General features: G+C 39.6%; 1 protein-coding gene across 1 annotated transcript; it reads left to right on the top strand.

Moving 5' to 3' along the window:
- Positions 1-1,315: 1,315 nt before the first annotated feature.
- Positions 1,316-15,876, top strand: BATDEDRAFT_91203 (uncharacterized protein; the record flags this gene model as incomplete). The annotated part of the gene is made up of 12 exons (XM_006681485.1): positions 1,316-2,979; positions 3,090-3,971; positions 4,036-6,701; positions 6,790-7,700; positions 7,782-8,952; positions 9,022-10,658; positions 10,740-11,823; positions 11,896-13,462; positions 13,559-15,178; positions 15,246-15,449; positions 15,526-15,684; positions 15,774-15,876. 12 exons carry the CDS (start codon positions 1,316-1,318, stop codon positions 15,874-15,876), a joined length of 13,668 nt encoding a protein of 4,555 aa, XP_006681548.1.
- Positions 15,877-16,499: the final 623 nt, after the last annotated feature.

The raw sequence follows: 16,499 nt of genomic DNA, 5'->3' as shown, positions 1-16,499 counted from the left end.
GAAAGAATGCTAGATCGTGACGGTGTCTGACTCCACTCACTACTACGCGATGATTGACTGGATTCAGAATAAAGCGCTTTACCACTATTGGTGCGAGACGAGAGATGCAAGCCTCCATCTATTCATTCGTAGCCATTAGCATATTTTTAAAGAGAGACAGATACATGCCAGATTACAAGTTCAATTCGGTGTACCTCGATAACGATCTTTGTTTTTTCGATGCTCTTCGAGTCGCTTTTTAGCATCGCTGGATATTCCACCATGTCCAGATGGAGTATCCAATGGACGCTTCCGATATGCACGACCTATAATCAAAAATAGGCAATGCTTTTAAATAGTGATGCAATTATCTGGTTATGAGTCTATCAATCCTTACCCTGCTGAAAATCTTGGTTTTTTGATAAACTTTGAGATGTCGTATCCTGTTGGGCTGCTATTGACTCTTGTTGAATTATTCTTTCTTGCCTTTTCTGTTCAGCAAGTTTGTCTAGTCCCAAAGCCGATATTCGATTCGCTGGGGCCTTGAATACATGACGCTATTATCCAGTTATTCCAGTATGAATGAGTAAATGGTCATGAAGCCGGCTAGTTTGCACTAATGAAATATAACATGGTGCACTACCTTGACATCACTATGTTGTCCGGTTTCATTCAAAGAGCGAAACACAATTCCTCCTTTAAGAGGAACAGAGGCTTCCAGTGTATCCACATCTCCAGAAGAAACGAACCCTTCTGTTATTCCTGTTTGCTTGTTGGACATTTCCAGAACGAATAAAGTTGAAAGCAGAAGGAAATACAAATTGCATTGACAACCAATTTCAAGATGTGCTTTCCTTGATATGGGTGAACATCACATACACAGATAAGACTTGTGGTTTAGATCGAGAACATACAAAAGAGGTTTCGGCTTGAATGGGTGCAAGACCACTTATTCCAGTCCAGTGCAATAATACTAAAACGCGGAGTTGAATGTTGGAAACCGCTTGAACTGACGATACGCTCTCATAATTCAACCTTTTCCTATTACCAAAAACTTGACTATAGTATTGTTCTTTTGAGTTGGTTACTGGAAACTATACACTTGAACGTGGTCGTGAACAACTTGCAGGTATTTTACGTGTTGTTATTATAGTTGTCGGGATATCAGGTTTATTGTATTTGTCAAGATACTGCTATACTGTAGATATTGGCAATATCACATCTGTCAGATTCTTACTGATATATAAATCCACTTTTATAACGCTTTGCATACTTTAGAATTATTATTGTTTCATTAATTAGTTTACCAGTACTACCCTGTGCTGCATAGACTACAATGTTAGCACTTGACAATGTTGAAAATCAAATGTCTGGTGCAGATCTAGAACAACAGCCTTTAAACGAATCAAATACTGCTTTAAATGATAATATGGACTCCAACACTCCAAATGAAGTATCTCCAACTCTAGCAAAATCAGAGCAGGGTTCTGAGAAATACTTGGCTAAAAAGCTCACTGAAAGTAAGCAGGCTTCGACTGCATTATTGACTTTCGACGCAACTGAAAACTCGCGTCATTCATTGAACGTGTCTGAAGAAGCGCCCATCCAGGATGATGCACTGGTAGAAAACGAGTCAAGATTTTCCAAAACTAGTGCTATTTCTTATACGGATGCTTGCTTTCTTGATTGCTTGAAAAGGATAAAAAAGGTTATTACCTTGGAAAACTACGATGAAAAGATGTGGACGCCTGAGCATGAAAATACCCTTCGCGAGTTTATTTGCTCGCCCAGCTTATCCAAGGTTGTCATGTTTATGGACGAGGCTAACAACTCTCCACAGTTTATTGTACAAGCGGCACTTCCAACCACTTCCAATCACTTTAAGGAACTCATGTACTTTATTCGCGATTCTCTGATTGATGGTGAGATTCTAACCAAAACAAACTTTGAGCAAAAGGTGCAGTACGGCAGTGTATCCAAAAATGCAGCTGATGGTTTACTACGTTTAATGCAGGGTGTATATGTGCCTGTGTTTCTTGAAAATAAGCGATGGCCAGATAGCGTGCGCAAGGAGTTCAATAGTCAGCTACATAAATTCATGGCGTTTTTAACAGACACTACTTTTCAAATGAAAGGACACACAGTTCTCTACGTACCTAAAGAAGATTTATCAGTTTCTGAGACTACTCTAAAAAGTAATGATGTAGTACAACGTCTCGAGTCATTATTGATCCACTGGACTCGCCAAATCAAAGATGTTGTCAACAATCAACATACTCTGGAAACTACTGAAAATTCGGGTCCCTTGCAAGAGATTCAGTTTTGGAGCAGTCGGTGCGATGATCTCTCAGGAATCTCAAAACAGCTTGATCGTCCAGATGTGCAGCAGATAATCCGTGCCTTAGAAATGGCCAAGTCGTCCTATTTGGAACAGTTTCTGCGATTGTCTAATCTAATTCATGAGGGAACTATTCAAGCTCAAGACAATTTAAAGTTTTTGTCGACGCTTCAGGAACCTTGCCAACTGCTTGCAGAGGCCGAGCCTAAAAACATTCCCGAAATTCTCCCCAAGCTGCTTAACTGCATTCGTTTAATATGGGCAAACTCCAAATACTACAATACCAAAGAGCGCATGACTAGTCTAATGAGGAAAGTCAGCAATGAAATTATTCGAAGATGCTGCGTCAAAATTTCTCTCGAGGATATATTCCATGGAGATGTTCAAACAAGCATGTCGAGTCTTCAAGACAGCATAGTATGTGGCGAATCATGGAAGCAAATATATAAGCGCACCTGCAACCATATTGCCAAGTATTCCAAAGGCAGTTGGGATTTGGATCAAAGTAGCATTTTTGCTCAGATTGATGCATTTGTTCAGCGTTGTCGTGATTTATTAGAAGTATGTGAAGGCCAGATCCAGTTTGCAAGAAAGCTATCTGGAGGTGAAAAAGCACCCATTCCTTTTTTTGGAGGTTCTCATGGCTCCGAAATTGCCAAAAGGTCAGTAACCATTTTTTGCTTGGTTGGAACTGATATTCACAATTGCATGTCTTGCTCGTTCATGGATTTATGGTAGCTGGTTTGTATTAACTTTTTGCACGCATTTATAGTCTTGAGGATATTGAACTAGCTTTTGAAAAACTGCTTTCAAACCTTTGGGATATAAGATGGCATATTTTGAATGTAAAAGCAACTCGCTGGCACGATGACTACAACAGCTTTAAGCAAGGGGTAAAAGATTTAGAGGTAATGATGCAAAATGTCATTATATCAGCTTTTGAGAATGCCATGACAGTTGAAACTGGAGTAGAGCTTCTCGATATTTTCCACCATCTGGCCAAGAGAGAGGCTATAAAGAGAACCGTCGAAAAAAAGAATGCCGATGTGTATCAGATTCTTTTACAGGAATTGAATATTGTAAAGATCGAGTTTGAAACGCATCGAAAAACGCCAGATGTATTACGATCTCAACCAGACTATGCTGGCTCTGCCTATTGGGCACGTGCCCTACTTCGACGCATTCAAGTGTCTATGGGCTGTCTTTCAAATGCATATTATCTACCGTACACTATTTTATCTGAAGAGGCCAAGGCCCAGTTTGAGCCTCTTGCTGCGTCACTCGAAGAATATATTTCACGAACACACACCGAATGGGTTGCAAGTCTAGGCACCGCACTGGCTGAAAAGCTTGAAGGAGTGTTGATGACACACAAGCCGGGTGAACGACTTGAGATGAAGTTTGACAAGGATCTTTCAAGGCTTTTTTCTGAAATAACGTATTTCCAAAAACTCAAATGTGATATTCCATTCCACGTCCAAGAAATCTACAGTAAAAAAGAAGAGCTTCGCATTCTAAAAGAAAATGTGCTTCTTGTAATTCGCGACTACAATACCATTATGGAGACTATTACACCAGAGCAGCATTGGATCTTTAAAGAACGGATTAGATTTTTAGATCGCAAGATAAACCCCGGGGTGACAAGCCTTACCTGGTAAGTGCTGTTTATATTAACTACACTTGGAAAATTATGCGTGTTGTTAATTATTTTTTTGTAGGGCATCCAAGGGAATTTCCGAGTTTTTTGTAAAGGAATGCCGCCGTCATTCCCATGATGTTCAACGAACAGTATCTGATTTTCTGGAAGCCGACAAGCGTATTCATATGCACTGCCAGACAATTGCTCAAACTTCACTATGGCAAATAGAAAACAAGCGTATCTACGATCTCGAGACATTTAAACAGCTACAGCAGAATCATCAAGCTATAATGCAGGAGCGCTTGAGCAGTGCATGTCAGGAGATAAAAAGCACACTGGAGCAAGCTTATGAGGTATTTCGAAACGACGGAAAGGATGTTTATTCTCACTGGATTCGTTACATTGAAAGTATTGATACCAAGCTAGAAGATGCCTTACGATCCGCTGTACGCCGCTCTCTTTTAGAAATATCCAAAGCTATCAACGGAGAAGGCAAAAATCGAGATGGAGGATGTGAAGTTCACCCATTGTTTAAAGTCAATGTGATACTTGATACACAAAAAGTAGATTTTAGCCCAACTCTTCAACGACTTGAAGACACGGTCAATAGGTTTGCACAAGATATGATTTCCACCGTCAAAGTCATTCCTCGCTTGGCTGAATTGCTTATAACGGATGCTTTACACAGCAACAGGAGCAGTGCTTACAATGTTATTTCTAGTGAAGAAGACATTATCAAGATTCTTTCTGGTATTCAGGTGGGAATGTCAAGCAATGCCACCAAATGTCAGGCATACTTGCGAAACTGGGATTCATATCGTGAAATTTGGGAAATCAACAAAGATGCTTTTATTCGTCGATATGCAAAATTGAAACCGGCTCTTTCTACTTTTGATGCCGATATAAATCGATACAATGAGGTAGCCAATAACACACAAAAGGAGGAAACACTGACAAATGTCAATTTTATTCGATTAGATTGTTCGCTGCTGAAACATGAACTTGTTTCACACTGTAGTGCATGGCAAAACAAACTTACGGCTTTATTAAACGCGAATGCAGCAGCAGAACTTAACAATCTTTATGACATGTTTGTCAAGAAAACTGACAAGCTTTGTTCTCCGCCAAAAGATCTTGAACAGCTTAGCGAAAGCCTTTCACTTTTGGCACAGCTTCAACTGGACTCTCCTACAATCGAAGCGCAATTTGCACCTATACATGAAATGTATGACGTTTTGGAAAAATACGAAGTGCATATTAATGATGAGGAAAAAGCACGGCTAGAATCTCTTCCAGAAACTTGGGCCGCATTTTTGAAAACCATTTCTGAATCGGAGCATCGGCTTCATGAGTCAAAATCAAAGTTCAAAACGGAACTACTCAATGCAATTGATGAATTTTCAAAACAAACTGCAAGTATGCGAGACGATCTTGCAACAAAGGGGCCATTTTTGTCTAGTATTGGGGCTGACCGTGCCATTAGAGCAATTACAGACTACCGCTCTGCTTTAGCCTTGGCTGCAAATCAAGAAAGATCCCTCAAAAAAGGACTCGCAGTTTTTAAAATCGAGCACCCTCCCTCAAAGGACATGGAAAGCATAGCTGCTGATCTTGATTCACTGTTTCAAATATGGCAAACCACACAGGAGTGGAACCAGATCTATGATGGCTGGAGATGGAATCCTTTTCTCTCTCTTGATAGTAGCGAAATTGAGGATACCGTGCAAAAGTTTATTCGCAAGCTTGGCAAAATGGGCAAGGAAATGAAGGACTGGGATGTCTTTACTAGTTTGAAAGAAAGCATAAATCAAACAAAACGCACCATTCCACTGTTGTTGGATCTACGCAACCCTGCCATGCGAGATCGTCACTGGGGTCAAATTATGGACGAGATTGGAAAATCATTCAATTTTCAAAACAGTGATTTTACTCTTGATAAAATTCTTGAACTTGGTTTAGATCAACACACTGAAGCTATTTCCATTCTTTCAACTGCAGCAACAAAAGAGTTGTCAATTGAGCAGGCTTTGGCCACCATTAATGATTCCTGGCTTGTGATGGATCTTGATTTGGTTTTATACAAAGAAGATCGCGGATATTATAAAATTAAAAGTACTGAGACATTGTTTGAGTTATTAGAAGATAACCAGGTAACTCTTTCATCTATGAAAGCATCAAAGTTTTTCTCTTCATTCCAAGCCCAAGTCGATCACTGGGAACGCACACTTTCTCATGTGGTAGAAGTTGTAGAAATACTGCTTTTAGTTCAGCGTCAATGGATTTATCTAGAAAATATATTTGTAGGCACTGAAGATATTCGAAAACAGCTACCAAAGGAATCTGCAGTGTTTGACAGTGTCAATACCGCGTGGGCGGATATGTTACGGCAAATTCATCATGATAGAAACGCTTTACGAGCAACACATTCTCCGAAAATTCTTGAGTCGCTTATCGAAATGAATGCTCAGCTAGAGAAGATTCAAAAATCGCTTGATATGTATCTTGAAACAAAACGTCAGGCATTTCCGCGATTCTATTTTCTTTCAAACGATGACCTGCTGGAAATCCTTGGCCAAGCAAAAGATCCGAATGCGGTGCAGTCGCACTTGAAAAAGTGTTTTGATAATATTCATAAACTTGAACTCGTCATGGCAGGCGTAGATGGGCATCGACATAACGAAGCACTTGGAATGTATTCTGGAGACGGCGAATATGTTCAGTTTAGTTCTCCAGTTATAGTTGAAGGTAGAGTAGTAAATACATGGATTTAATTATGATATATTGGTTGTCTATAATGAATAGATAAAAACTAGAATGTTATTGGCAACTTTAGGTCCTATTGAAATGTGGCTTGTCGAGATTGAAAGCGCAATGCGAACAACTTTGCGTAAACTACTCCCACAATGTCTAAATAGTCTTAAAAAGGCAAAGCGTGACAAGTGGCTAAAGGATTGGGCAGGAATGCTCTTAATCACAGCTGGACTAATTTCGTGGACTTCTGACTGCACCAAGTCGCTGCAAGAAATTGAAAAAGGAGAAAAGTCTGCTTTAAAGAATCTGAAAAAAAAGCAAGCATCAAGCTTAAAGCGTTTGGCAGATCTAGTTCGCTGCCCACTTGGTCGCATTGACAGAAAAAAGTTGATTGCGCTCATTACAGTCGAGGTTCATTCGCGAGATGTTATTGACAAAATGGCTAAAACAGGATGTAGTAGCACTAATGCTTTTGAATGGCTAAGTCAACTTCGCTACTATTGGGAAAAGGAAGGAAAGGACGATGAAGATTGTTATATCCGTCAAATCAACACACACTTTCGCTTTGGTTACGAGTATTTAGGAAATAGTGGCCGCCTTGTTATCACACCACTTACTGATCGTTGCTACATGACCTTGACAACGGCTTTGCACCTTTTTCGTGGAGGAAGTCCTCAAGGGCCCGCTGGAACTGGCAAAACAGAGACAGTCAAAGATCTTGGAAAAGCACTTGGGAAATTTGTAATTGTCCAAAACTGTTCAAAGGCTTTGGATTACAAGTCGATTGGAAGAATGTTTAGTGGGTTAGCACAGACTGGTGCTTGGGGCTGCTTTGACGAATTCAATCGCATTGATATCGAAGTTTTAAGTGTTGTTGCTCTGCAAATCTCGTGCATACTAACAGCCATCTCTCGCAACAGCAAAATATTTGTATTTGAGGGTAAAGAAATTCGATTAGATACATCGTGTGGTATATTCATTACTATGAATCCAGTAGGTTAAATGCTTTTTTTAAAAGTACATATTCTCTAGTTGTTTCAGTTACTAACGTATCTGTTTATAATTCATTTAAAGGGGTATGCCGGTCGAGTAGAACTTCCAGACAATTTAAAATCACTTTTCCGCCCAGTTTCTATGATGGTTCCAGACTCTGCATTGATTGCTGAGATCATGTTGTTTGCAGAAGGGTTTTCAAACACTCGTGTTCTTTCCAAAAAAGTTGAAACGCTATATCGGCTAGCTATTCAGCAACTGTCAAAGCAAGATCATTATGATTTTGGTCTTCGCGCTTTAACATCTGCACTCAAAAGTGCCGGTACACGAAAAAGACTAGATTTAAACGCTCCTGACGATGCAGTCTTGTATTTAGCAATGCGTGACAGCAGTCTCCCAAAGCTTACTGCCGAAGATGTCCCGTTATTTTTGGGTATTCTTTCAGATCTATTCCCAGGTGTAGAGGCATCGCCTATAGACTCTACAGAGCTGAGAAATGCAATTTCTGAAGAGTTGAAAAGTTCAAATATGGTGCAAATTGATAGTATAATATCAAAAGTAATTCAATTGTTTGAAACCAAAGTCAGCAGACACGGAGTTATGATTGTCGGAAATACAGGCTCAGGAAAATCCACAGTTTGGAAAACACTGCAGGGCATGTTTGGACGACTGGAGAAAACCTTTCCAGAGCGCTATTCCACGGTAAAAACGTTTTTATTAAACCCAAAAGCGCTTTCCCTTGAAGAATTGTATGGCGAGTTTAACATTGCCACAAACGAATGGAGCGATGGTGTTCTATCCAATTTGATGCGCAGTGCATGCTCAGATGAGCGTAGAGATCAAAAATGGATTGTTTTAGATGGCCCAGTTGATACTCTTTGGATTGAATCAATGAATACTGTTCTTGACGACAACAAAGTTCTCACGTTGATCAATGGGGAACGAATTGCTTTGCCAGAGCAGGTATCATTGCTATTTGAAGTGGAGAATCTTTCAACCGCGTCTCCAGCTACTGTCAGCCGATGCGGAATGATTTATATGGATTATGAGGATCTTGGATGGAAACCTTTTATGGAATCATGGGTGTTTTCAAGGGGTGACGACCAGTCGGCTGAAATCCTTCGTAGGCTCATTGAAAAGTACATTGCTCAAACTTTGGAAATTCGTAAAACTTGCATGGAAATCGTTCCAGTACCTGAATCAAGCGCAATCAAGTCATTTTGCAAATTGTTTGACTGTGTAGCAACCATGGGTAATTTTTCAAACTTTTTATTGTAATGTATGATGATTTTTTAATTGTAAACATTGCTATTTTTGATAGAAAATGGAGTAAATCCAGAAGATCCAGACACTTACAATCGCATGCTAGAGCTTTGGTTTCTTTTCTCGGTAATTTGGTCTATTGGAGGCTCATTGACAGATGAAAGTAGAAAGAAATTTGATTCGTTTTTAAGAGAAATCGAAGGCCAGTTTTCTAGCAAAGATACTGTTTTTGAGTACTATGTTGATAAGCAGTCCAAAGGATGGGGCCATTGGGAAGACAAGCTTCAAAGTGGCTGGCGATACTCGAGTAGCCTTCCGTTTTATAAAATATTTGTGCCCTCGATTGATACCATACGTAACGAGTTTATTCTGAAATCGCTGGTCAATAAGCGTAGTCCCGTTCTTTTGGTTGGTGATGTCGGCACAGGCAAGACTTCACTTATTCAAAATTCTATTTTGACATCTGAGACCGGATATAGTCAGCTAGTAGTAAACATGTCGGCTCAAACCTCGTCTGATAGGTTACAAGGCTACATTGAAGGAAAGCTTGAAAAGCGAACCAAAAACATATTTGTTCCTATTGGCGGAAAAAGCTTGCTCATGTTTATTGACGACTTTAATATGCCAATGAAAGATGACTTTGGATCACAGCCACCATTGGAGTTTATTCGCCACTGGATGGACTATGGATTCTGCTATGATCGTCAAAAGCAAACGCTCAAGTATTTGAACGATATATTTGTGATTGCTGCCATGGGTCCACCTGGTGGTGGTCGTAATTCTCTAAGTCCACGAATTCAAGCTCGCTTCAATGTTCTCAATATGACTCTTCCTAGTGAAACTTCGGTTTTCCGAATTTTTTCCTCCATAGTTAATCAAAAGCTGCAAGATTTTGAAGAGGACGTTAAACCACTTGGAGATATAATTACTCATTCCACCATTGAAATCTATAATGCGGTTGTATCTCAGCTGCTTCCAACACCAGCCAAAATCCACTATTTATTTAATTTACGTGATATTTCCAAAGTATTTCAAGGCATACTCCGAGCCAATCGTGAATACTATGATTCCCGCGAAACAATGACAAAACTATGGGTACACGAAATAATGCGCGTGTTTAATGATCGTCTTGTAGACAAACCTGATCGGGACTATTTTTCAAAACTGCTTGATGACAAACTAAACTCTCATTTCAGCACTTCATTGCAGCAGCTTTGTGGTCCAAAGCGCAAATCTATTTTTGGAGATTTTCTTAATGTTTCTGCCGACAACTTTCTATACGAAGAAATCAGTGATCATGAAAAGCTAAAGCATTTCATGCAAGAAAAACTTTTAGAATACAACAGCGAGTCGGGCTTTGTGCAAGCCAATCTTGTATTGTTTTTTGACGCAATTGAGCATATTTGTAGAATCACAAGAGTTCTTCGACAGCCGTGTGGAAATGTGCTTTTAATTGGTGTTGGGGGTTCAGGGCGACAATCGCTTGCTCGTGTGGCATCTTATATTGTTGATACAGCAGTATTTCAGATTGAAATTTCAAAACACTACCGCCATGCTGACTTTCGCGAGGATTTGAAAAAGCTTTATCGCACAACAGGTTTGGATAACAAACCAACCACATTTTTATTTACAGATGCACATGTAATCAATTCTAGTTTTTTGGAGGACATGAGTAACATTTTAAGTAGTGGAGAGGTATGTATTATAATTGCCAAGTATGCACTCATACAAATGATCAAAGTATATCCAAACCATTTTTCTAACTTGTGACTATAGGTGCCAAATATGTTTTCTCCCGAGGAGCTTCTGGATATAAAGCAAAGTATACTACCCATGTGTAAAGCTGGCGACACGGGCGATGCACTGTATACCACTTTTATGGAGCGAGTAAGACGAAATTTACACGTAGTACTGTGCATGAGTCCTGTTGGAGATGCTTTTCGAAATAGACTTCGAATGTTTCCTTCACTCATAAATTGTACTACTATTGACTGGTTTTCAGAATGGCCAGAAGATGCTCTCCAAGATGTAGCACTCAGTTTTTTGGCGGATGTAAATCTTGGAACAGAACAAACCAAGCGTGCCATATCACAAATATTCGTGGCAATGCACACATCTGTTGTAGAAATGTCTGCAAAAATGGTAACTGAACTCAAACGCTACAACTTTGTCACACCAACAAACTATTTGGAACTAGTCACTGGCTATAAAGAACTTCTTTTGCAAAAACGTCGCGAGATTGGCAATTCAGCACAAAAACTACAAAGTGGTCTTAGTAAACTCGATGATACTCGCCAAAACGTAGAACAAATATCAGTAGAGCTTGAGGTGTCCAAAAAACAAGTATCCCAATATCAAAAACAATGCGAAGATTACTTGGTTGTTATTGTTCAACAGAAACGTGAGGCGGATGAACAAGCAAAAAGCGTTTCTGCCAAGGCCGAAAAATTGGGAGTTGAGGAGGAGGAAGTGCGTGCTGTAGCCGAAGCCGCACAAGCAGATCTCGATCAAGCAATACCTGCGTTGAATGCTGCAGTCAAGGCACTAGAGGCAATTAACAAAAAGGATTTGAACGAAATTAGATCCTATGGCAAACCGCCACCATTGGTCGAGAAGGTCATGGAGGGCGTAATGGTACTTAAAAAATGTGAACCGACATGGGAAGAGGCAAAAAGGCAGCTTGGAAATCCATATTTTATCAAGCAGCTGGTCAATTTTGACAAGGATAACATTTCTGACAAGATTCTCAAACGCATTTCTCAATACTGTGCAGATGAAAACTTTCAGCCTGATATTGTTGGCAGAGTTTCTGGTGCATCTAAATCATTGTGCATGTGGGTTCGAGCAATGGAAACATATGGTTTGTACATTCTAGTTATTGTTAATCCGATTAGCTTTTTTGTAGCTAAATATTACTTTTAATGATTGATAGGAACCATTTTTCGACAGGTTGCACCTAAAAAAGAAAAACTTCGCGTTGCACAGGAGACGCTGGAAAAAAAGCAAAAAACTTTGCGAGAAGCAAAGTTTAAGCTTCAAGAGATTCAAGATAAGCTAGTAGAGCTCAAGACTCAATATGACGAAAAGGTGACGTTGAAAGAAAAGTTGCGACAGGAATCTGAGCAAACAGAAGTGAAACTATCGAGAGCTGAAAAACTAGTTTCAGGTCTTTCTGGAGAGCGAGATCGTTGGGAAAAAAGCATTCAGCAGTATGAAGAAGCGCTTTGCTGTCTTCCGGGAGACTGCTTGCTTGCAGCAGCATTTTTATCATATGCTGGACCATTCAATAGTGTTTATCGTCAGTCCCTTTCTAATGGTATTTGGCTTGCACAGATTAAAGCGTTAGAAATTCCATTTACCGCTGAATTTTCCTTTGACAAGTTTATTGGAAAGGCTACGGATATTCGAGAGTGGAGCATCCAAGGATTGCCCAGCGATTCATTTTCAGCAGAAAATGGTATTATTGTAACTCGCGGTCGTCGCTGGCCACTTATGATTGATCCACAAGGCCAAGCAAACAGCTGGATTAAAAATATGGAGCAAAAGCGGGACCTTAAAGTGATCGATCTTAAGCAGCACGACTATCTTCGGACTCTTGAAAAAGCCATTCAATTTGGCACTCCAGTATTGCTCCAAGGCGTTTTGGATGTCCTTGATCCCAGTTTTGATTCAATTTTAAACAAATCCATTGTAAAGAAAGGTGGAATTCTGACCATTAAATTGGGGGACAAAGACGTCGAGTATCATCCCGATTTTAAATTCTACATCACAACCAAACTGGCAAATCCCAAATATTCGCCAGAGATATTTTCCAAAGTCACCATTGTAAACTTTGCTGTCAAGGAAAAAGGATTAGAAGATCAGTTACTAGGCATAACTGTTTGTCGCGAAAAGCCAGAGCTTGAGGAGCAAAAAAATGCACTTGTAGTAAATGTTGCTACAGCTAAAAGAAGGCTTATTGAGCTCGAGGATGAAATTTTGCATCTACTGAGTACCGCACAAGGATCTCTTTTGGATGATGAAAAATTGGTTTACACTTTGCAGTCTTCAAAATCGATTGCCGACGATGTTAACCAGCAACTAATAGTCAGTGAACAAACTGAAAAGCGTATTGATGCAGCTCGTGAGGGATACCGCTCAGCTGCGCAGCGCGCCTCTATTCTTTATTTTGTATTGAACGATCTTGGTTCGGTAGATTTTATGTATCAGTTTTCGCTCGATACTTATATTGAGCTATTTGAAAAATCGATTGCAAAAAGCAAAAAATATGAAGACATCAGCGAGCGGATTGCCAGCTTAAACGACTTTCATACTTATTCTGTGTATAAAAACACATGTCGTGGGTTATTTGAAAAGCACAAGACTTTATTTTCTTTTCAAATGACTGTCAAAATATTAGAAGCAAGCGGAAAGTTGAATAGAGCCGAGTATAATTTCTTGTTACGAGGAGGACAGGTGTTGGACAAGGATTCTCAGCCAACCAATCCTTGTACTGAATGGTAAGAGTCGGATTTTTTATTAGACAATTGTTTGTATAGTAAGTATTGGCTGCAGTGACTAACTAGCATTTTGCCTACGCGTTTATATTTTTACAGGATCACGGATAGCGCATGGGATAATTTAACAGAACTAGATGCTCTAGTGGCCACATCTGGAATTATCAGTTCAATCGAACAGTCGGAGCGAGATTGGAAAGCATGGTTTATGAGTAGTGAGCCAGACGAGATTGCACTACCTGGGGATTGGGAAAACAAACTCAACGATTTGCAAAAGATGCTTATTGTTCGATCTCTACGACCCGACCGTATTCCATTTTGCGCAACCACGTTTGTCGCCAATAACCTTGGACAGAAATTTGTCGAGCCTCCAATTTTGGACATGCAGGATATACTAGCAGAGTCATCTCCCAAAACCCCATTAATATTTGTATTATCACCTGGAGTAGATCCTACATCAGCACTGCTTCAGCTGGCAAAGAAAAAGGGTATGACGGAGCGATTTCAATTTTTATCACTGGGTCAAGGTCAGGCACCAAAGGCAACTCGCATGATTCAGGATGCCTTGCGTGATGGAGGTTGGGTATTCCTAGCAAATTGCCATTTTTCAATTTCCTGGATTGCCACATTGGATAAAATCATTGAAAGCATTCCCAGCGAGAATCCACATCCAGATTTTCGTCTTTGGCTTTCCAGCAGTCCACATCCAGATTTCCCAATATCAATATTACAATGCAGTCTCAAAATGACCACCGAGCCTCCTAAAGGGTTAAAGGCCAATCTTACACGATTATTTGACACCACCATCACTGATGATATTTTTTCGAGATGTACCAAAAGTGATGTCTACCAAAAGCTTATTTTCTCACTGAGTATGTTCCACAGCATTCTGTTGGAACGTAAAAAATTTCAAACGTTGGGCTGGAATGTAGTGTGCGAATTTAGTGATTCAGACTTTGATATTTGCGAGAATATCATGGTTGTTCTTTTAGACGAATATGAAAACGTTCCTTGGGACGCTCTCAAGTATCTCATTGCTGAAGCCAACTACGGAGGTCGAGTGACAGATGATTGGGATCGCAGAATACTGCGTGGCTACATCAATCAGTACTTTAATGACGACGTCATCACAACTCCGCTCTATCACCTGTCTTCTATGCCACATTACTATATTCCAGAGCACACTGAGTTATTTAGTTATCGTGAATATATTGCAACTCTTCCTAGTATTGACAAGCCCGAAGTGTTTGGACAGCATCCCAATGCAGATATTGCCAGTCAGATACGCGAATCTGGATATTTGTTGGAAACACTGATATCACTTCAGCCCCAAATTGTTACAAAAAGCAGTGTTAGTCGCGAAGATACTGTGTTTGGAATTTCGGCCGATATTATCAAGCGTATTCCCAAGGACATTGACTTTGAAGCTACCCTGCAGACATTTAAAAACGAAAAAAATCCATTCAGCGTTGTACTTTTCCAAGAGATTAAGCGATACAATGATCTTCTTCAAAATATTCGAAAGTCATTAGCAGATTTACAAAATAGTATTAAAGGCATAGTAGTAATGACTTCAGAATTGGAAGAAACGCTCATTGCGATCTACGAAGGAAGAGTGCCGCCAAACTGGAGCCAGGCATACGCATCCTTAAAACCTTTAGCGTCTTGGATCAGAGATCTTATCCAACGGATTCAATTTTTTGTAGACTGGTCCAAAGGGTAAGATAAATCGATGCTTTATAACATATTTAGCTTTATTCTAACCATGCTTTGAAATTGTGTTTAGAAATGAGCCAAAGCAATTTTGGCTTGGAGCATTTACGTTTCCAACAGGATTTTTGACGGCGGTGCTTCAAAAAGCTGCGCGCAAGAGTGGCATTTCAGTGGATGTCCTTTCATGGGAATTTTTGGTGGTACCAGATGATGAACCCATTTCATCAAGTGCAAAAGACGGTGTTTACATTCGAGGGTTATTCCTTGAAGGAGCTGGGTATGTCATATATAAAGTACAGATTTCCTATGTTTCACAGGTGGAGCACTAACTTTTTTAATTATTGACAATATAGTTGGGATAAAAAAAATAACTGTCTTTGCGAGCCAAAACCAATGGAGCTCATCACACCATTGCCATCGATTCAATTCAAACCGATCGAGGCACGAAAGAAAGCTAACAGGGGACTCTACACATGTCCTTTGTACTATTTCCCTATTAGATCTGGAACAAGGTATGTTGAATGATTTGATCAGATACTTGTGAAAACGATTAGTGTTTGGTAACTTGTGAATGGCTAATTGGTTTTAAATCTTTATTCAGAGAACGCCCTTCATTCATCAACTCTATGGATTTAAAAAGCGGACTGCATGACCAAGACTACTGGGTGAAGCGGGGAACTGCTGCACTTGCATCTCTTGGCTAAATTTCAAGCAGCATAGTTGAAATAAAGTTTAAGTTTTTGAGACAATATACTATTTGGTCTTGAATGTTAGATTACAGCAGTATCCACGTGAAATGGAATAATGAATAACAGTATAATAAACTGCCATTATTTTTAAATAATTGGTTCAATTTACTGGACAACATTGTGTCCTCTGCTCATTCTTGTATAAACCAACTGAGCAAATGTTCACATCACAGTTCCAGTGCATTCTACTTGTTCAATCGCAACTCTTTTTTCCTACACAAACATTACAAGTAAACGTTGGATAATCAGCACGGAAACAGCAATTGCATTCCCGAGTGCAGTCTTTGTTCACTTGAATTAAAACACAAACGTAGCTGTGATTTTAGAATACAACAATAAGTTTGTAAAAGTTTGTTTGACAACAAACGAACCCAATATATGGATTGGAATGGGTAAATCTGGTGATCGTACAATGCATGACTACCAAATGAGGATGGTTTCAGCTCAAGATTAGTTTGTATTATATGATGAACAATGCGTTTCAAACAATTGAGAATGCCTATTCGGGTCAGTTTCTAACAAATGCAACAAATATTCAACTATTTCTATTCCAAAATAGTCACTGCAATACAAGTGTT

Source organism: Batrachochytrium dendrobatidis, assembly GCF_000203795.2.
Source record: "Batrachochytrium dendrobatidis JAM81 unplaced genomic scaffold BATDEscaffold_12, whole genome shotgun sequence".
Classification (NCBI taxonomy): domain Eukaryota; kingdom Fungi; phylum Chytridiomycota; class Chytridiomycetes; order Rhizophydiales; genus Batrachochytrium; species Batrachochytrium dendrobatidis.
The sequence above is the reverse complement of the archived record's forward strand: the minus strand, read 5'-3'. Positions and strand labels throughout refer to the sequence as shown.